The following is a 19766-nucleotide window of genomic DNA, read 5'->3' as shown; positions in this document are numbered from 1 at the left end:
TTTTGCTGATATCCATGGATACTCCCTTCATGGCCAATCTCAAGCTATCAACTTGACACCACTGAATTGGAAAGAGATGAGCAGTAGCAAACCCTTTTCACCACTCATATATGATAGACATTCATAACCTCAAAAGCATAGATAGTACTAAAATATAAAATAAAAATTTAAATGTAAAATAATTAGGAAGTAATATGTTTTGAGTACTTATCTATACTCATAATAGAGGAATGTGCAAATTGTCCGGGACACTGTCACAGTAACAGTAACGACCAAACAGCAGGCTGTGTGGGGCAACAAGGCCAGCAGGGGGGTTAGTGAGGGATGACCAAACGACTGAGCAGCAGGCTGCATGGGGTGACCAGGCTGGCAAGGGGATTAGTGAGGGACGACCAAATGACTGAACAGCAGGCTGCATGGGGTGACCAGGCCAGCAGGCGGGGCAGTTGGGGATGACCCAGCAGGGGTGGGCAGTTTGGAGCCACCAGGCTGGCAGGGGAGAGCAGTTGGGGGCGACCAGGTCGGCGGGGGGGGGAGGGGCAGTTAGGGGCGATCAGGCTGGCAGGCAGAGGCGGTTAGGGGTGATCAGGCTGGCAGTGGGGGCAGTTAGGGGCGATCAGACAGGCAGGCAGGTGAGCAGTTAGAAGCCAGCAGTCCCAGATTGTGAGAGGGATGTCTGACTGCCGGTTTAGGCCAGATCCCAGAGATCGGGCCTAAACCGGCAGTTGGACATCCCCCGAGAAGTCCTGGATTGGAGAGGGTGCAGGCTGGGCTTAGGGGACCTCACCCCTCCGTGCACAAATTTTGTGCACTGGGCCTCTATTTATCTATATTTTAATTTATTCAGTTGTAAGTTTTTATAACTTAAATTTTAATGATGGCTGTTTAAAAGTCAGCTCAAAATAATTCCTATAGTGCAGTGATGGTGAACCTATGACATGCATGTCAGCACTGACACGCGTAGCCATTTCTGATGAGGCGGCCGCATGCCAAGGATAAAACATTTGCTGCTCCTGAGGATGAAACATTTGCGAAATAATGTTTTTTTCCTCAAAGTGACACACTACCCGAGTTATGCTCAGTTTTTTGGCGAAGTTTGACACACCAAGCTCACTGCTATAGTGTAATAATAAGCTGTTAGCATAAGCCACTCCATCACCAGCTGTGGATACTCAAGTACAGTATAGTGTGATAAATGACGTTATGGAGCAGTGTACCGAATACTATCAGACAAATCAGGCTGCATCTAGAGGTTCTGAAGGTTTCCTGGATTTGATGATGCTTGAGCTGAGTCTTGTACAATGAGTGAGAGCTAACCTTTTAGGGGCTGAGTGATGAGAAGAAGGATTAGCATATGTGAAAGGCATGGAAATTTAATATAGTTGTTTTTGCAGAAATAAAATGTTAATTATTTGTCAGATATTTGAGCAGGAGGGAAATAAGTTACCTGCTTTCTTTAGGATATTTTACATAGAGAAGGAAGTACAAAAGAGTCCAAATGAAATTGTTTGATTGCAAAAGAATTATTAGGAGTTATTAAAGCTGGCCTATAAAAATAATGTTTACCAAACTATACATTATTGACTATATTCTGCACAGTGAGAAAACCTGAAGTCATTTTCAAGGTCCACCATTTCTTACTTCTTTTCAGTGGTAACTATGTCACCTTTCTCCACTTGTGTTCTTGTAGCACTTACCATGGAAAAAGGTGGTAAGTTCTCTTTTACTTTTGTTTTAGATTTATATTACAAATGTTTTGTTTCACTGTGTGTGTTCTTTATGCCTAGCTATAAGACATTCTTACCAAAATGTATTCGAGCAAAGATCCAAGACTATCATATTTTGACAAGAAAGCGAATAAGGTACCGATTTCGCAGATTTATTGAGCAATTCAGCCATTGCAAAGCCACTGCCAGAAACTTGAAACTTAAGTATCTTATAAATCTGGAAGCTCTTCAGTCTGCCTTCTACACAGAGCAATTTGAAGTAAAAGAACCTGGAAGAGGTCCTTCAGGTGAGGAGGTTTTTGCAACCATTATAATAACTGGAAACGGTGGAATTCAGTGGTCAAGAGGGAAACGTAAAGAAAGTGAAACACTGACAGAACAGGTAATTCTTAATGATATGTTCTCATTCTTTGTTAATTTAAGTAGAATGGCAATAGAAGTAAAGTAATTTTAGTCATTTGAAACATGGCCTTGTACTTTTCTTCTCCCATTGATAGAAGTGTAAGTGTAGAGGTTATATCTATAGATCATTTCTGATTGCTCTTAAATGTTTTTTATTTAATTCTTTATAACAAAATAATTAGTAATGGTATTCTTATAGTTTCAGAAATGGCATAAAGTTATTTTTAAGGTAGTTTTGCATCTTTATTTCTTTTACTATTGTTTTAAAATATTTTTTCTTTTACTATTACTGATATAGGAGGCATAATCAAAATTTAATATCCTAGAAAAGATTAATTTTAATTAATTTTATGATGATGTATGATAATTTAGTATGTTTTAGGATTGTATTATAAGTTTTAAATTTGTTTGTATCTGTTCTTAGATTATTATTAGAGATTTAAAAATATTCTAGTCTTCATTCTGTGGTAAACTTTTAATTTTCTGGCAATTGTTGCTATTACTATTGATTGGATTGAAGAGTACTAGAGCACACTTAAGATTCCTGGCACCCTTTGATGCTCTCATTTTTAAGAGCAAGATACAGTGTAGTCTAGGGTGAATATTGGGGGAGAGAATCCCATTTAATACTTACCTATTGCTATCAATACTTTTTTATCTTAAAGAATTTGTTAATGAATGTTATAACATTCTTAAGTCTTATTTTAAAATGGCTCCATAGATTCTGTTTTTAATTTCAAATACTCTTAATTATAGGATTTACAGTTATATTGTGACTTTCCCGATATTATTGATGTCAGTATTAAGCAGGCAAGCCAAGAAGGCTCAAATGAAAGCAGAATTGTAACTATCCATAAGCAAGATGGTAAAAATCTGGTAAGTTTGCTTTATAACTAAATAATGGTTATGTTATACAGTTTTTAGAAGTATTTATTTTTAATATCCAAGGTATCTTGTAAAAATTTTATTATAGTTTTAAATATAGCTCTAAATATCAGTTTAGTCAGCTTTTTTATTACATCTAGCTTTTTGTATCACTACCGAAACTATCTTCCCATAGTTTCTTGTACATTAATGTGTTTTTCACTCATTTTTATGATTAGTAAAGCATTAGCTACTTTTTCTTCCCACTCTGGGTTGCACTAATTCCCTGTGGTTCTTTTGTTTGTTTGTTTGTTTTGTTAATCCTCACCCGAGGATATTTTTCCATTGATTTTTAGGGAGAGTGGAAATGAGAGGGGAAGACAGAGAGAAACATTGCTGTGAGAGAAACTCATCAATTGGTTGCCTCCTGCATGAGCCCTGACTAGGGCTGGGGCTGGGGAGGAGCCTGCAACCGAGGTACCTGCAACCGAGGTACGTGCCCTTGACCAGAATCGAACCCGGGCCCCTTTGGTCTGCAAACTAATGCTCTATCCACTGAGCCAAACTGCTAGGGCCCTGTTGTAGTTCTTATTCCTGATTATCATCTTTTTTCTTTTTACCAATAGATCCATGAATAATACCAGTCATATTGCCTAATTAAAGGAGAGAAAGAAATCAAAACAATAATACCAAGAATTTATATAGCAAAATGTCAGCCCTGCCCAAGCTGTAAAACATGATTGATTCAAAAAATTTAACCCTTTCTCTTTTATTAAATATCTTCAAAAATCCCACTTATTTTAATTAAAATGAAATGTAACTAGACACTAAATGTCACTACTTGAGCCAAATTAAGCAGAGACAAGATTGAATCATATATGAGTGTTTATCCTAATAATGCCAGCAGTATTGAGAAAGCAGCAGGTCATCCTGAATATCCTGCTCTCTGGCATTTCATTTCAAACAAACTCTTCTGTAGGATTAGTGGGTGGGGAAAATCTTCAGTTAGTGAGTTCCCAGGAACTGCCCTCTTTCCTTCTCCTTGTAAAGATTAGCCCTGAATGCTGCCTCCCTTCAGATAGGTTCTATCCTTGATCTGGGCTCTGGGATGCCTTATCTCCCAGGCCTGTTCTTCTTGTAACACGTTCTTCAGTTTCCCAGGGTCTGTAAGAAAATCCTTTTTTTTTTTTTTTTTTATGGTGAGTAGTTACTAAACAACTATGATTCTGTTTCTATTACATGCCCCTCCTCTATAAAAAAGAAATACACTCTTTTATACTCTGCTCTTAAATGTCTTATTTATCTGGCTCTGTCTTCTTTTCAACTCAGATATTTAACTTTCTGGCTTAAATGTCATATTAGTGTTATTTGTTTATTTAACTTAAGTATCTGTATGTACCTCTCTGGCCAGTTCAGGTTTATATTACCAAAATTATAATTAACTTGTAACTCAGTCAGCAAGCTTTCCTGTTCTTAGATAAAAATATGATTAATAGTGTGCACCTACTCCCTACTAGATTATATAAGACTAGAGGCCCTTTGCATGAAGAATCATGCAATAGACCTTCCTTCACCTGGCTACTGGCACCAGTTTTCCTTCCGCCTTCTTTCAGGGTGGGGGCTTGGACACCAGCAGCGGCGGTGGCAGCGGCAGCATGGGGCAGGAGCTGCCGGGCCCCATGCCGCCATCCGCGATTGGGGCGCCACCACCGCCCAGGTCCCTCAGTGATAGGAGGGACCCGGGCGCCGCTGCCGCTCCGACCCACGAACGCTGAGGGGTGGGACTGGGCGCCGCCGCTCCCACCGCGCCTCCCACCGGCCCCATTGGTCCCCCCTCGGCCCCATCGGTCCCCCCTCAGCGGCGGCCGATCCGGCCGTTGAGAGGCGCAGGGGGCGGGACTTGCAAGTCCCACCCCCCGCGCCTCTCAACGGCTGGATAGGCCACCCCGACTCCCGCCCCCCAGCCTCCCGCCGGACCAATCGTGGGCGTAGCGGAGTGATGGTTATTTGCATATTACCCTTTTATTAGGTTGGATTTTAGTTTATACTATATACATTTTCGCTTATAGCATAAGTACTTTAACTTAGCAGTGTATATTTGATATGTAAAAATAAATCATTATTTCTAAATAATACAAACTTTTATATTGGACTAGATAGATTTCTAATTGAGATAACTTGCATTTTTCTAATGGGGAAAATATAGTAAAATTATGGATGTAGAGTGAACTATAACTGGAAAGGCATGATAAGCCCATATTCAAGAGGGTCTTAAATATTAGACAGAATAATTTATAATTCAAATTGGACCATAAAAGACATTTGTGCAATGTGGAAAAAAATTTAGAAGAATTAATCTAACAACATGGGGCAAAGAGAATTTTCAATATGTAGCATGCAGTTGACTTTTTAAATGATACTTCTTTTCTTTTCTCTGCTTAGGAAATTGAACTTAGTTCATTAAAGGAGGCTTTGTCTTTTGTGTCATTAATTGATGGATATTATAGATTAACTGCAGATGCACACCATTACCTCTGTAAAGAAGTAGCATCTCCAGTGGTGCTTGAAAATTTACAAAGCAACTGTCATGGCCCAATTTCGTAAGTAAAACAGTTTAAAAGTAAATTTTTGTTGTTGTTGTTAATCTTCACCTGTGGATATTTTCCCATTGATTTTGAGAGAGTAAGAGAGAGAGAGATTTGCCTACGTGTGTTACTAGATAGTGATAGATGATTCATGCTTTCATGTAGATTACACTTGGACTTTTCTTTCAAGACATGCAGCTTCAGTAAAACATATAGCAGATTTTAAAAATCAGTAGTCTTTGTTACTTGCAATGGGTCTTCTACTAGACTTTGGATTATATTAAATATAATAATACATATAAATTTTTATATTAGAAATTGCTATGGTAGAAGAGACATAAGTGTTTATGATATATTGTTTGCATAAATGAAGTTTTATGAGGGTATTGTTTTTAAAATACTAAATTTGCAATCAGAAGGCAGAAAATTCAAATGAATGAATTGTTCTTTGTGATTTTGTGTGTCCTCTAATGCCATTGATTTGTTTTTAAAGCAATATAATTGTCCCTTGAATTGGTTTGAACTTAATTTTTCCTTACAAGATTATTGATAAACTTATAAAGTAGAAGAGACTTCTAAAAATTTTGAGTTTTAGATTTTACTTTTGATCTTTTAGATGACATCTTGCTGTTATCATTCACATTACTTCTTTACCTTTAGAATGGATTTTGCCATAAGTAAACTGAAGAAAGCAGGTAATCAGACTGGACTTTATGTACTTCGATGCAGTCCTAAGGAGTTTAATAAATATTTTTTGACTTTTGCTGTTGAGGTTAGTATATCACATTCATTAACAGTAACATCTTTATTTAGTCTCTATAATTTCCCCTTCATGTTTAGGTACCATATGTATTTCCTTTTTAATACTCTGAATTATAGCTCTGGATATAGCTAGCATAATAATATTTAATTTACCTCAGGGATCCTGCATGTATAATAAATTAGAATTCCTAGGATTAATATAAAAATATAAAATGATTTATAATGTCCTTCTGTCTTTTAATGTAGAATTTATTTTTTGGTGTTTGAGTGTCATATTGCATCAATTCTCTTAAAGTCTCTTTTTTCAGAAAAATGCAAATCTTTACCAAAACATATAGAACACAATAAATCAGAAGTAAACTTTCCTTTTACTAGTAGTGGTTATAATATTTGAGTGAAATAAGGTAATAACAAAGAAACAAACATTGTTGAACTTTTAACTAGTGGTGGGGTTTTTTCCTTTTTAAAAAAATCCTTACTTGAGGATATTTTTTTATTGATTTGAGAGAGAGAGAGAGAGAGAGAGAGAGAGACAGAAACATCAATGAGAGAGAGAAACATTGATAGAGAGAGAGAGAGAGAGAGAAACATCAATGAGAGAGAGAAACATTGATTGATTGCCTCCCTTACGCGCCCCACCAGGGATTGAACCTGCAACCTAGTTATGTGCCCTGACTGGGAATTAAACCCGCAACCGTTTGATATAAAATGCTTCAGTCAACTGAGCCACCCAGCCAGGGCTAACCTCTTTTAAGAATAACAATCTACAATGTATGTTTTAAGCATAAAACTACAATGAAACCTCATTTTTAAAAAACATTTTAAAATTATTTAATTATTGATTGATTTTAAAAAGAGAGAAACATCAACTTGTTGTTCCACTTATATATGCATCATTGAACTTGCAACCTTGGCATATCAGGACGATGCTCTAACCAATGAAACCTCACTCTTAATGCAGATTATTTGGATGTCATCTAAGATTGTTTACAATCCAAAATTATCTAAAAAGAGTATCACTTATAAGGCAGTTTCATGGTATAAATCTTGAAAAACTTTATATTAGCTTCCAAAATTTATCTTGTTTTTTAAAAATGTAGACAGTAAGGATTTTATTATTCAGTTATTTTAAGTTTTATAAAATACAGTTATCTTATATTTAGCATATGCAGAGTGGATTTATTGTCCATAAAAACAGAAGGTAGGTTACTGTATAACTTTAGCATTGTAAAATGCTCTATCCTAATTTCTCAATATTTTCTCACTGTAATTATAATAGCTCTTTATATTCAATTACCAAATCAAAATGAATATATTGTTATGTATTAGGAAGTGTATGTTACATAGCCCTGTTTGAAGAAGTTTTCTTTTGGGAAAAAAGAATACAAAAAATTTACTAAATTGAGCATTGTAATTATTCAGTACTAGAGACCTGATGCACGAAATTCGTGCAAGCGGCTCGGCCCTCACAGCCCCTCGCAGCCTCGGCCAGCCCTCGCAGCCTCGGCTGCCCCTCACAGGCCCTCACAGCCTCTGCTGGCCCTCACAGCCCCGGCTTCTTCTGGAAGGTCATCTGGACAGTTGTCCAGGCGGTCGTCCGGAAGGATGTCCGGACGGTCGTTCTGTCTGGTCTAATAAGCATATTAGCTCTTTATTATATAGGATAGGCATAGACAATAACAGAAAATACAGTGAAGAAATATCTTTTGGAGTAGGAAGGATTTGAGATTGACCTTGAAGTATTTAGTTGAGTTTATACAAATGGTCCTAAATAGGTTGATATGCTTATTAAGAAGCCGCTCAAAAAATAGATGAATGAACAAGCTTGTAATGAACAAGCACATAGGACAGACATTGAAAAACTGAAAAATATTAACATTCCCATATTGGAGACAATTATACAAATACAGTAGTGGCACAGTGGAATGGGTAATGACCTTTGCTTGTGGAATGTGGTGAGAGTTATATGGAGGACCTCACAGGAAGTGGTATTTAGGAACTAAGTTTTAGGAATGAATAAAAGTCCATTGCTCAGAAAGAAAACATGTACATTCATAGGTAGAGAGAGAGCATGTACAGTTATCATGAAATAGCATGGCACTTGCTTGGAATTTTTTGAGTCACAATATAGCTAGAACATAGGCTGTATTTTGTAATTGGCAGAAGTTGAGATTGGAGATGGAGGCAGAATCCTGCTCAAGGAACACCTTATACACTAAATTGGTTATAGACTTTATCTTATAAGTGATGGAAAACTGTTAAGGATGGTATTATTATTGTTAATTATCATTGCTTTTTAAAAAATAAACTCTAAGTCATTTCTTTAGCCTAGACCAGTGGTCGGCAAAATCATTAGTCAAAAGAGCCAAATATTAACAGTACAACGATTGCAATTTCTTTTGAGAGCCGAAACCGACTTCTGCGCATGGGCCACAAAGTTTCAATCGCACTGTATGTGCGCGCCTGCACGTGGTATTTTGTGGAAGAGCCACACTCAAGGGGCCAAAGAGCCGCATGTGGCTCACAAGCTGCGGTTTGCTGACCACTGGCCTATACAATATAGTTCTTTTTGAAGAATCAAGCACCTCTATTACCCTACACTGGTACCATTCTAGGATTCATGATTCAAATGTTTAAATATTTTGTTGGTTATTTTTGTGAAATACACTTTGTAACAGTAATCACTATGATGTCCATTTTGATTTTCCCTCCCTCTCTTTATAATTAAACTTATATAGCGTGATAATGTCATTGAATATAAGCACTGTTTGATTACAAAAAGTGAGAATGGAGAATTCAACCTCAGTGGGACTAAGAAGAACTTCAATAATCTTAAAGATCTTTTGAATTGCTACCAGATGGAAACTGTTCGTTCAGACAATATAATTTTCCAGTTTACAAAATGCTGTCCTCCAAAGCCAAAAGGTAAAATAATTTTCTAGTTATTTTAAAAATATGGGTCATGACTTGTGTATATATTGAGTGATATCTTTAGTATATTGATTTAAAAGAAAGATGAAAGAAGCAGCTCCATAAACAGATTAATTTTTTCTTATTCTTTATAAATATATCCTCAAGTAGGATTGTTCAGTTTGGTTTAGGTTTTCTAGAAGTGACATGAAGTTCTATAATTCTAAAATGATATTAAAAATAATAATGCTCGGTATAAATCAATCATTTATTAATTGAAGTGAAAGACCTCACTACCAAATTCTCATATGTGGTTCTAAGTAAATGCTTTCATACTCTTAGAATTTTAATTTCTTATATATGTATTTTTTAAATAAATCTTTATTGTTCAGATTATTACAGTTGTTCCTCTTTTTCCCCCCATAGCTCTCCTCCACCCGGTTCCCACCCCACCCCCTGCCTTTACCCCTCCCCACTGTCCTCGTCCTTAGGTGTATGATTTTTTTTTTAATTTAATGAATCTTTATTGTTCAGATTACAATTGTTTCTCCTTTTTCCCCACATATCTCCCCACCACCCAGTTCCTACCCCCCCTCTTCCCTTACCTCCCCCAGCACTGTCCTTATCCATAGGTGTATGATTTTTGTCCAGTCTCTTCCCATACTCCCCACACAGACACCCCTTTCCCCCTGAGAATTATCAATCCACTCCCATTCTATGCCTCTGATTCTATTAAGTTCACCAGTTTATTCTGTTCCTCAGGTTTTTAATTCACTTGACTTTTAGATTCACTTGTTGATATATATGTATTTGTTGTTCATAATTTTTATCTTTCTTCTTCTTTTTCCTCTTTTTAAAGAATACCTTTCAGCATTTCATATAATGCTGGTTTGGTGGTGATGAACTCCTTTAGCTTTTTCTTATCTGTGAAGCTCTTTATCTGCCCTTCAATTCTGAATGATAACTTTGCTGGGTAGAGTAGTCTTGGTTGTAGGTTCCTGCTATTCATCACTTTGAATATTTCTTGCCACTCCCGTCTGGCCTGCATGGTTTCTGTTGAGAAATTAGCTGATAATCGTATGGGAGCTCCCTTGTAGGTAACTAACTGTTTTTCTCTTGCTGCTCGTAAGATTCTCTCTTTGTCTTTTGCTCTTGGCATTTTAATTATGATGTGTCTTGGTGTGGTCCTCTTTGGATCCCTTTTGTTTGGGGTTCTGTGCGCTTCCTGGACTCGTAAGTCTATTTCTTTCATCAGGTGGGGAAAGTTTTCGTTCATTATTTCTTCAAATAGGTTTTCAGCATCTTGCTCTCTCTCTTCTTCTGGTACCCCCATAATTCTGATATTGGTTCGCTTGAAGTTGTCCCAGAGACTTCTTACACTATCTTCAACTTTCTGAATTCTCTTCACTTCATGCTTCTCTGGAGGAGTGTCCTTGGCCTCTTTGTATTCCAAATCTTTGAGTTGATTCTTGCAATCCTCTAGTCTGCTTTTGGGTCTCTGTATAATATTTTTTATCTCAGTCAGTGTATGTTTAATTTCTAGTTGGTCCTTTTTCATATCCTCAAGGGTCTCATTGAATTTATCGGCCTTTTCCATGAAATTCTTGAAAAACCTTATAACCGTGGTTTTGAACTCTATGTCCAGTCGCTTATTCTCCTCCATTTCTTTGGTTTGTGATCTGTTTCCTTGCCTTCTCATATTCTCTGCTTCCCTGGGTTGGTAGGGTAGTTTTGTGTACTAGGTGTCCTATTGGTTCAACGGGTCAGCCTCCCAGTTACTTGAGGTGGACACTCTTGGTGTACCCTTGTGTACTGTGTGTTCCCCAGCAGGAGCTACAGCAAGGGCTAGTTTTCTCCTCCTTTGCTTGGGCGGTTTTGGAGCAGTCTGGAGCTGTAGTTGGTTAAGCTGCCACAGAACAGGCCATTTATATGCAAAAGCCGCTGTGTGGAGCCTGGGCGGGTTTGTAGGATGTGCGGGGCGGGGCCTCAGGGCGGGGCCTCAGGGCGGGGCCTCAGGGCGGGGCCTCAGGGCAGGGCGGGGTCTCAGGGCGTCACTAGGCTGGGGCGTGGCCAACGGCAATGGCTGCTGTCAGCCGTCTCTGCCTTTCCACGTTTCCAAGTCCCTGTGCCCCGCGCTCCAGCGCAGTAAACAATGATTGCTGGGCGCACCTCTGCAAAAAAGTCACTCTCACTTTCCGACCCGATGGCCGAGAGTCCAGCTTCTCCCCGTAGGCGTCTGGGTCCCCGAGTGTCCCCAGAAACTGGATTTCAGAGTGATCGGGAGCTTGTCTCCCTGCGGGTTGAAGAAAAGCCGCGCACCCAGCCGCCCGCCGGCCCGATTCGCGTGCCTCCGTACCTCAGCTTTTCAGCGATTGTGCTCCTTTCTCTTCTCAGCTGTAAATCTTCCACTCAGCCAGCTTTCCCGTGGTTCTGGGTGGTAGACGTTTTTGTCTTTTAGTTGTGTTTTTGAAATTGTTGTGTGAGGCAGCAGATTAGTTGTTTAACTATGCCGCCATCTTGGTTCCGGACTCTAGGTGTATGATTTTTGTCCAGTCTCTTCCCGCACCCCCCACACCCACTCCCCCTCAAGAATTGTCAGTCCACTCCCTTTCTATGCCCCTGATTCTATTATATTCACCAGTTTATTCTGTTCATCAGATTTTTTATTCACTTGATTTTTAGGTTCACTTGTTGATAGATATGTATTTTTTGTCACTTTGTTGTTCATAATTTTTATCTTTACCTTTTTCTTTTTCTTCCTCTTCTTAAAGAATACCCTTCAGCATTTCATATAATACTGGTTTGGTGGTGATGAACTCCTTTAGCTTTTTCTTATCTGTGAAGCTCTTTATCTGACCTTCAATTCTGAATGATAGCTTTGCTGGGTAGAGTAATCTTGGTTGTAGGTTCTTGCTATTCATCACTTTGAATATTTCTTGCCACACCCTTCTGGCCTGCATAGTTTCTGTTGAGAAATCAGCTGACAATCATATGGGTGCTCCCTTGTAGGTAACTAACTGTTTTTCTCTTGCTGCTTTTAATATTCTCTCTTTGTCTTTTGCCCTTGGCATTTTAATTATGATGTGTCTTGGTGTGGTCCTCTTTGGATTCCTTTTGTTTGGGGTTCTGTGCACTTCCTGAACTTGTAAGTCTATTTCTTTCACCAGGTAGGGGAAGTTTTCTGTCATTATTTCTTCAAATAGCTTTTCAGTATCTTGCTCTCTCTCTTCTTCTGGCACCCATATAATTTGGATGTTGGTACACTTGAAGTTGTCCCAGAGGCTCCTTACACTATCTTCATATTTTTGGATTCCTTTTTCTTTTTGCTTTTCCAGTTGGGTGTTTTTTGATTCTTCATATTTCAAATCTTTGACTTGATTCTTGGGATCCTTTAGTCTGCTGTTGGATCTCTGTATATTATTCTTTATTTCAGTCAGTGTATGCTTAATTTCTGAGTGGTCCTTTTTCATATCCTTGAGGGTCTCACTAAATTTCTCAGAGGTTTCTAGAAGATTCTTGAGTAACCTTATAACCGTGGTTTTGAACTCTATATCCAGTCATTTGCTTTCCTCCATTTCTTTCATTTGTGACCTGTTTCTTTGTCTCTGCATTTTGGCTGCTTCCCTGTGTTGATAGCATAGCTTTGTGTGCTAGGTGTCCTATAGGGCCCAGTGGCTCAGCCTCCCTAATTACCTGAGGTGGACACTCTTGGTGCAGCCCTTTGTGGGCTGTGTACACAGTCTTGCTGTAGTTAAGCCTTGATTGCTGTTGGTATCACTGGGAGGAATTGACCTCCAGGCCAATTGGCTGTGAGGATCAGCTGTGTCTACAATGGGAGAACTTCTGTGCTGGAGACACCCTTATGGGGCAAGACTTGCTTCAGTGGGTCTTTGGCACTCACTGAGTCTGCCCCCTGAGTGTGTCTCTTAATGGATGTGTAGCGTTGTAATCTGGATGGTCTCACTCTGACCACTGGATACACTGGCTCTTGGATCTCCAAAGAGGTGAAGAGTCAGCCACTGCCTGAGGCCACCCAGCAGGAGCTACAAAGAGATCTGCAGATTCCTTCTCTTTGTTTGGGGTTTGGAGGTGCCCAGATGAGGCCCAGCTGTGAAGCAATGCAAGCTGCTGTCCAGTCTTGGCCCTTTTTTTGGAAGCTCTGGGGCTCTCTGACCCAGCTGCAGTTTGTTAGGTTTTAGATTGCAAAAGGCCAGGCCATTCATATGCAAAAGCCTCTGTGTACAGCTTGGGTGGGGTTGTAAATTGGCTGGGGTGGGGTATCAGGGAATCACCAGGGCGCAGCAAACAGCAATGGCTGACCATCAGCCCTGCCCTGAAGAGGCCCTCGGGTCTCTTTGTCCTGCAGCACCATACAGGAACAATGGTCACTGCAAGCACCTCTGAGAGAAAGCCGCCCTCATGTTCTGGCCTGATGCCAGACAGTCCAGTTTCTCTCCGTATGAGTCTGGGTCCCCAAAGTCTCACCGGGAACTGGAATTCAGAGCAGTCGGGAGCTTGTATCTCCCTCCTGATTGAAAAAGACAACAGCGTACCCAGTTGCCAGCCCCTTTGGTGCATGCCTCCGTACCTCCACACTTCACTTCTGCACCCCTGAGGTGGACACTTATAATTGTATTTTTTACAGGTGCTTGCAGCGACCATTGTTCCTGTATGGTGCTGCAGGACACAAAGACCCGAGGGCCTCTTCAAGGCAGGGCTGATGGTCAGCCATTGCTGTTTGCTCCACACCTCCTACCGGACTCAATGCACTTTTCTCTTTCCTTCTAGTTGTAGAATTTCCACTCAGCCAGCCTTCCCATGGTTCTGGATGATATCCATTTTGTCTTTTAGTTGTAGTTTTGATGGGGTTGTGCCCGGCAGCAAGTTCAGGTGTTTACCTATGCTGCCATCTTGGTTGTGTCTCTAATTTGTTATACTTTTAAAATAAAAATAGTAAGATTGGAAATCTCGTGAAATAATGATTATTAAAAATTATTAAAATTCCTGAAAATTTATATTAGTTATGGAAGTGAATAATTTTGAATATTTGAAATAACTGGTTAAGGTACATTAAAGTTCAGTGAATAAACTGCTAAAGTAATTTTCTATGGAAAAAAAACGAACAGTCAAAGTTATGAAGAATTTCTTATATTTAGAACACATTTTATTTTACCCCTTCGGAGAACTTTATGTCCTCAGCATGTTTTGATTATATATGTTTTTCATTATTTCTTTTACAGATAAATCAAACCTTCTAGTCTTTAGAACAAATAGTGTTTCTGATGTACCAACCTCACCAACATTACAGAGACATAATAATGTGAACCAAATGGTGTTTCACAAAATCAGAAATGAAGATTTAATATTTGTAAGTCATTTGATGCTGATTATGGTCTTTCTTGTCCTTTTAAAATAACAAATGTTTCCCACTTATATTCATGTGACATTTGGAAGTATTTTATTATAACCTATATTAAAATTTTTTTGCACTTTAAATATTTTTATTTCTTGTGAAAGTGTAATACCAAACTTGAGTGAGAAATTAATAAAAATATTTTAAGAAGGGAATTGTATTTTTTACAGGATTTTCAAATTTTTTTTATAAATCTTAAATTAAAAATCTTCTTCTACAAAAGACCTATATCTTAATTCTCAAATTGTAGAGAAAGTAAGGGAAATTTAAGGGATTAAAAAGAAACTGAAAATAAAGTAGTACTTAAGATCTGATGGTTTGGCTATAGAATGATGGAGGTTGGGATTAGTCTCACTAATCAAGGAGATTAAGATCTAAAAGTAGGGCCAAGTCTTAAGGCCTAAAGAAGAGCAAGAGTTAAAAATGGGGCCATGTCTGAAAAAAGCTAGGACCTTCAAATAAATACATTCTCAGTAAAACAATATGTGGATTGTGAAAAATTCACTCACTAGCAAAAGGGGAAGAGAAGTGTTGTTTTAGGTGGGCTCTTAGGAAAAAATGTCTCTCCTGAGAATTTGTAATCTTAGACTTTTGAGTTTGGGTTTCTTTATACCACCTGCCTGATCTAGGCTAATAAATGAATATAAAAAATGATACTCCCCTAGTAATACCTTGTAGTGCTTGGCCGAAGCAGAAACAAAATCTTTTTGGAAGAACATATTCTTAACCTTGCTCACTCAGAAGTCTACTGCTGAAATAACTCCAATCATGAGCTTTTTTTTTTTTTTTTTTTTTTTTTTTAAATCCTCCCCGAGGATATTTTTTCATTGATTTTTGGAGAGAGTGGAAAAGAGAGGGAAAGGCAGAAATATCCATGAGAGAGAAACACATCGTTTGGTTGCCTCCTGCATGCATCCTGACCAGAGCACAGGCAGCGGGGGAGCCTGTAACCGAGGTATGTGCCCCTCATCCCCCACTGGAATCAAACCCAGGACCCTATGCACTGGGCCAAACTGGCTAGGGCCAAGCATGAGCTTTTAATTGAAAAAATTAAACGGGAAATAGCCCAAGAGTAATCAAGAGTAAGAAGACCAATAAATCTCTTTTAGAAAGAGGTTATAAAATTAATTTTTAAAGATATAAAAGGCAATGGAAACATGGGGGGAAAGACACTTTTTAAAAAGAACAAAAATATTTAGAGAAGAAAAATATAGAAATGAAAAATCACACTCATTGATAGTGATACAAAATGAACAGGTTAATAAGCAGATTACCTTTAGTTGAAAAGATAATTAGTGAATTGGAAAATATATCTGAAAATTTTTCATGTTGAGCAGAATGAGTAAGAAAATGATCAACTGATGTCCACATTCCATAAAGAGACAGTAGATATAATTATCAAGAATTGTGAAGATATGCATCCTCAGGTAATAATGGGAAGCAGAGAGTCACCAGGTAACCTAATGTAATAAAACTAATAATAGTAGACTTTCAGTTTGAACATAGGCACCCCTGCTTCAGAGTTCAGGGTTTCAACAATTACTCTGGAAGGATGAATAAGAAATACTAATAATAGCTAATTATTGAGCATTTACTATGTGTCATAGACTATATTAAGTGCTTTCATGTATTTATTCACTTATTGCTCATAACAATCTATGGAAAAATAGTTACTCCTATTCCTCCAATGAGGAAAATACAGCTGCAACAGAGAGAGATTAAATTGCCTGTTCAGAGGCAAACAACTAGAAGGTGGTAGGTAATATGGAACAAAGTCAGATATGCTGCCTCTACAGACCATACTGTACTGCCATTCTACTGCACTATTAGGAAAGGCAACAATAACAACAAAATTTCACATGTAAATAAATGTAGGTAAATATAGGTGATAATTATAGCCAATCCAGCGGGTTTAAGAACAGATGGAACCAAAATACACTTTACTCATTAATCCTTTGTTTTGTTTTGTTTTCTATTACTGTATAAGGAAGCAGAATATAATAATTCAGAGTCTTAAATCTGGGAGATATTTGCTCATGGATTTTTTTTTTTTTTTTTTTACTCTTTGTCATTGAACATATTCCCTAATTTTCACATCTTTATCCATCTTTACTCATTTTTTTCTTTCTTTTCTTTCTTTTAAAGAATGAAAGTCTTGGCCAAGGCACTTTTACAAAAATTTTTAAAGGTGTAAGAAGAGAAGTAGGAGATTATGGTCAACTGCATGAAACAGAAGTTCTTTTAAAAGTTCTGGATAAAGCACATAGAAACTATTCAGAGGTGTGTATGCTCTTTATGTAGTTTATATAGTTTATGATATTTAAAGATGTGGTCTTAATATGCACACAACACATCATGCTTGTAACTTTTATATCAAGGACCTTTCTGAGGATGCCTTCTAGTGTGGCTATAGAAAATTATAGAATACTAGAGGCCCGGTGCATGACATTCGTGCACTGTAGGGGTGGGAGGAGGTTCCTCAGCCTGGCCTGCGCCCTCTCGCAGTCTGGGACCCCTCGGAGGATGTCCGACTGCCGGGTTAGGCCACTTCCCAGCAGTTGGACATCCCCCGAGGGCTCCTTAGTGATGCTGCAGAGGTGGGAGAGGCTCCTGGCACCCCACCGCTGCGCTCACCAGCTATGAGCCCAGCTTCTGGCTGAGCAGCGATTCCCCTGTGGGAGTGCACTAACCACCAGGGGGCAGCTCCTGCGTTGAGCATCTGCCCCCTGGTGGTCAGTGTGCATCAGAGCGACCAGTCATTTGCCTTTTGGTTGATTTGCTTATTAGGGTTTTATTATATAGGATTTTTATAATAACATTAGAGGCCCAATACATGAAAATTTGTGCACTGGGGAGGTGGAGTCTCTCAGCCCCTTTCACAGTCCAGGAGCCCTCAGGGGATGTCCTACTGACGGCTTAGGCCTGCTCCCTAAGTCGCAGTCTGGCCTCCCTCTGCAGGAGGCAACCAGCTAATCAGGGGAAGGTGACACCTCCATCACACCTCTGCTGCTGCCACTGCGGGGCGTCACAGCTGCCTGAGCCTTGGCCTGCCCCTCGTTGCCTGAGGCTTGGGCCCTCGCAGCAGCTGCTGCCATCCGAGGCCTGCCTGAGCCTCGGGCCAGCCCTGGCGGTGGTAGCCGCCATCCATGGCTTGCCTGAGCCTCGGGCAGCTACTGTGGCTTTGTCCAGAAGACATCTGCTCTAATTAGCATATTATCCTTTTATTAGTATAGATTTTAAAACTAATTACTTTTGGCATTGTGTTAAGGGTATTATTACATCTCTGTATATACTAAGGCAGTGGTTTTCAGACTTGGTTCCCAGAGCTTTTTGGGTTCCACAGATTTCTTTCATAATTTAATCTACTTAAAAATAAAATGAGAGAGAGTTTAGCTTTGGTCCGTGTGGCTCAGTTGGTTGGACATTGTCCTGTGCACCGAAGGGTTGCTGGTTTGGTTCCTGGTTGGGGCACATACCACTTTTGCGGGCTTGATCCCCAGTGGAAGGTGTGCAGGAGACTGATTGAAGCTTTGCTCTCATATTGATGTTTCTTTCTCTCTTTTCTTCTCCATCTAAAAATCAATTTTTAAGAAAAGTTTGTACTAAGAAACATTCTAGTTGAAATACGGATTACAGAGTTACAAGCCCACAGAAACTCATCTGCCATTTGCCTGAGTTCTTAGCATAGCAAGACATCACCAAACATTTGTGATGCTTAAAATATCTTAAAGGATGTTAGTAAGAAGAGGATGTGAAACATGTAAGTCAAGGAGTTGTTCTAATCCAGAACACCGCAGTGTTGGTGAATGTGATTCTCAACAGCAATAGCCAGAAGTTCTAGTCCAAGTTTAGTTGAGTTAGAGTGATGTTCATACCATGCCAACCTCTCAACATAATTGTCATGATATTTTATATGCAGAGATAATTTTTTTATTTTAAATTTAAATCATTTTAAATTTGCAATTACAGTTGCCATACATTATATTAGTTCTAGGTGTACTCTCCAATTCCTTACTAAGTATTATTTGAAGCTCCCATCCATTTACTTCGATCTCATATCACTATCTCTGGTGTCTACTTCTGTTTGAACCTCTGTCTTCTACTCTAGGTGTCATTAGTCTAGGCCTGTTTATCTTCCATCATTCATGCTGTCTTGTGTCACTATTGCTCTTTTTCATTGCTATCTTCTATTCCAGCCGTATTGAGGGGTTTCTTCAGGGTGAACTCTAGTATTAAGATTGATGGCATTGCAAGACCATATAAGGGGACCAAAGCACTTGGTAGCCTTATGTATGTAGTTCTGCAGAGAAGAGGAGAAAGTGCATTTCTCTACGCCAAAGAATATCTTTCTGAACTGTGAATGCTTATAGGCACAAACAATAATTATTTTGCATTTTTTTGTGTGGTTTTTTCCCCCTTAGTCTTTCTTTGAAGCAGCAAGCATGATGAGCCAGCTTTCTCACAAGCATCTGGTTTTAAATTATGGAGTATGTGTCTGTGGAGAGGAGAGTAAGTAAATCTTTGTTTCTTTATGTTAATGTTATGCCTTTCTTAGTACATCCATTTTTTTTTATATAGAAAATTCATTTTCAGGATAATAGTTATGTATCAGTATAAACCATAGTTAAATAGTAAATATTATTGAAACCAAAACATTGTAGAACTGTTCAATTAGGCCTTCTAAAAAAGGAAACTAATGAATGGAATTAAAATGCAGAAAAGTGTTAATTTGGCTTATGTTAAACAGTAGAGTATTGTAATAAACAATGTTTACTAATCTTTTACCATAATATACATGGTTGGCAAAAGTAGGTTTACAGTTGTGAGTTCTCTAAATGAAGTTTATTCTTCCTTGTATATTATTTGTTAATTATTGTATTATTTTTCCATATGAACAACTGTATTCCTAGTTTTGCCCACCCCTGTAGATTATGGCTGATTTAACATAATAATGGAGTAACTGGACATTTATGTACCATTTATTTGGAATTATAAAGATAAAGCATATAAATTATAGATCAATTTTTAAAAAATAGTTCATTGATTTTTAGAGAGAGGTTAAGGGAGAGAGAGGGAGAAACATCGATGTGAGAGCGCAACATC

General features: G+C 38.6%; 1 protein-coding gene across 6 annotated transcripts in view; it reads left to right on the top strand.

The window, feature by feature from the left end:
* JAK2 (Janus kinase 2) overlaps positions 1–19766 on the top strand; it is a 104853-nt gene that overhangs the window by 64431 nt on the left and 20656 nt on the right. For all 6 annotated transcript variants that reach the window (XM_054727593.1, XM_008144991.3, XM_054727594.1 and 3 more), the window contains 8 exons: positions 1788–2109; positions 2886–3005; positions 5436–5593; positions 6239–6350; positions 9079–9265; positions 14491–14618; positions 16809–16943; positions 19085–19172. In XM_054727593.1, the coding sequence (XP_054583568.1) occupies positions 1788–2109; positions 2886–3005; positions 5436–5593; positions 6239–6350; positions 9079–9265; positions 14491–14618; positions 16809–16943; positions 19085–19172 (1250 nt within the window). The remainder of the gene's footprint in view (positions 1–1787; positions 2110–2885; positions 3006–5435; positions 5594–6238; positions 6351–9078; positions 9266–14490; positions 14619–16808; positions 16944–19084; positions 19173–19766) is intronic.

The sequence above is a fragment of the Eptesicus fuscus genome, chromosome 15 (genome assembly GCF_027574615.1).
Source record: "Eptesicus fuscus isolate TK198812 chromosome 15, DD_ASM_mEF_20220401, whole genome shotgun sequence".
In the NCBI taxonomy this organism is placed as follows: domain Eukaryota; kingdom Metazoa; phylum Chordata; class Mammalia; order Chiroptera; family Vespertilionidae; genus Eptesicus; species Eptesicus fuscus.
Note: the sequence above shows the minus strand (reverse complement) of the source record. Positions and strands in the feature narration are given on the sequence as shown.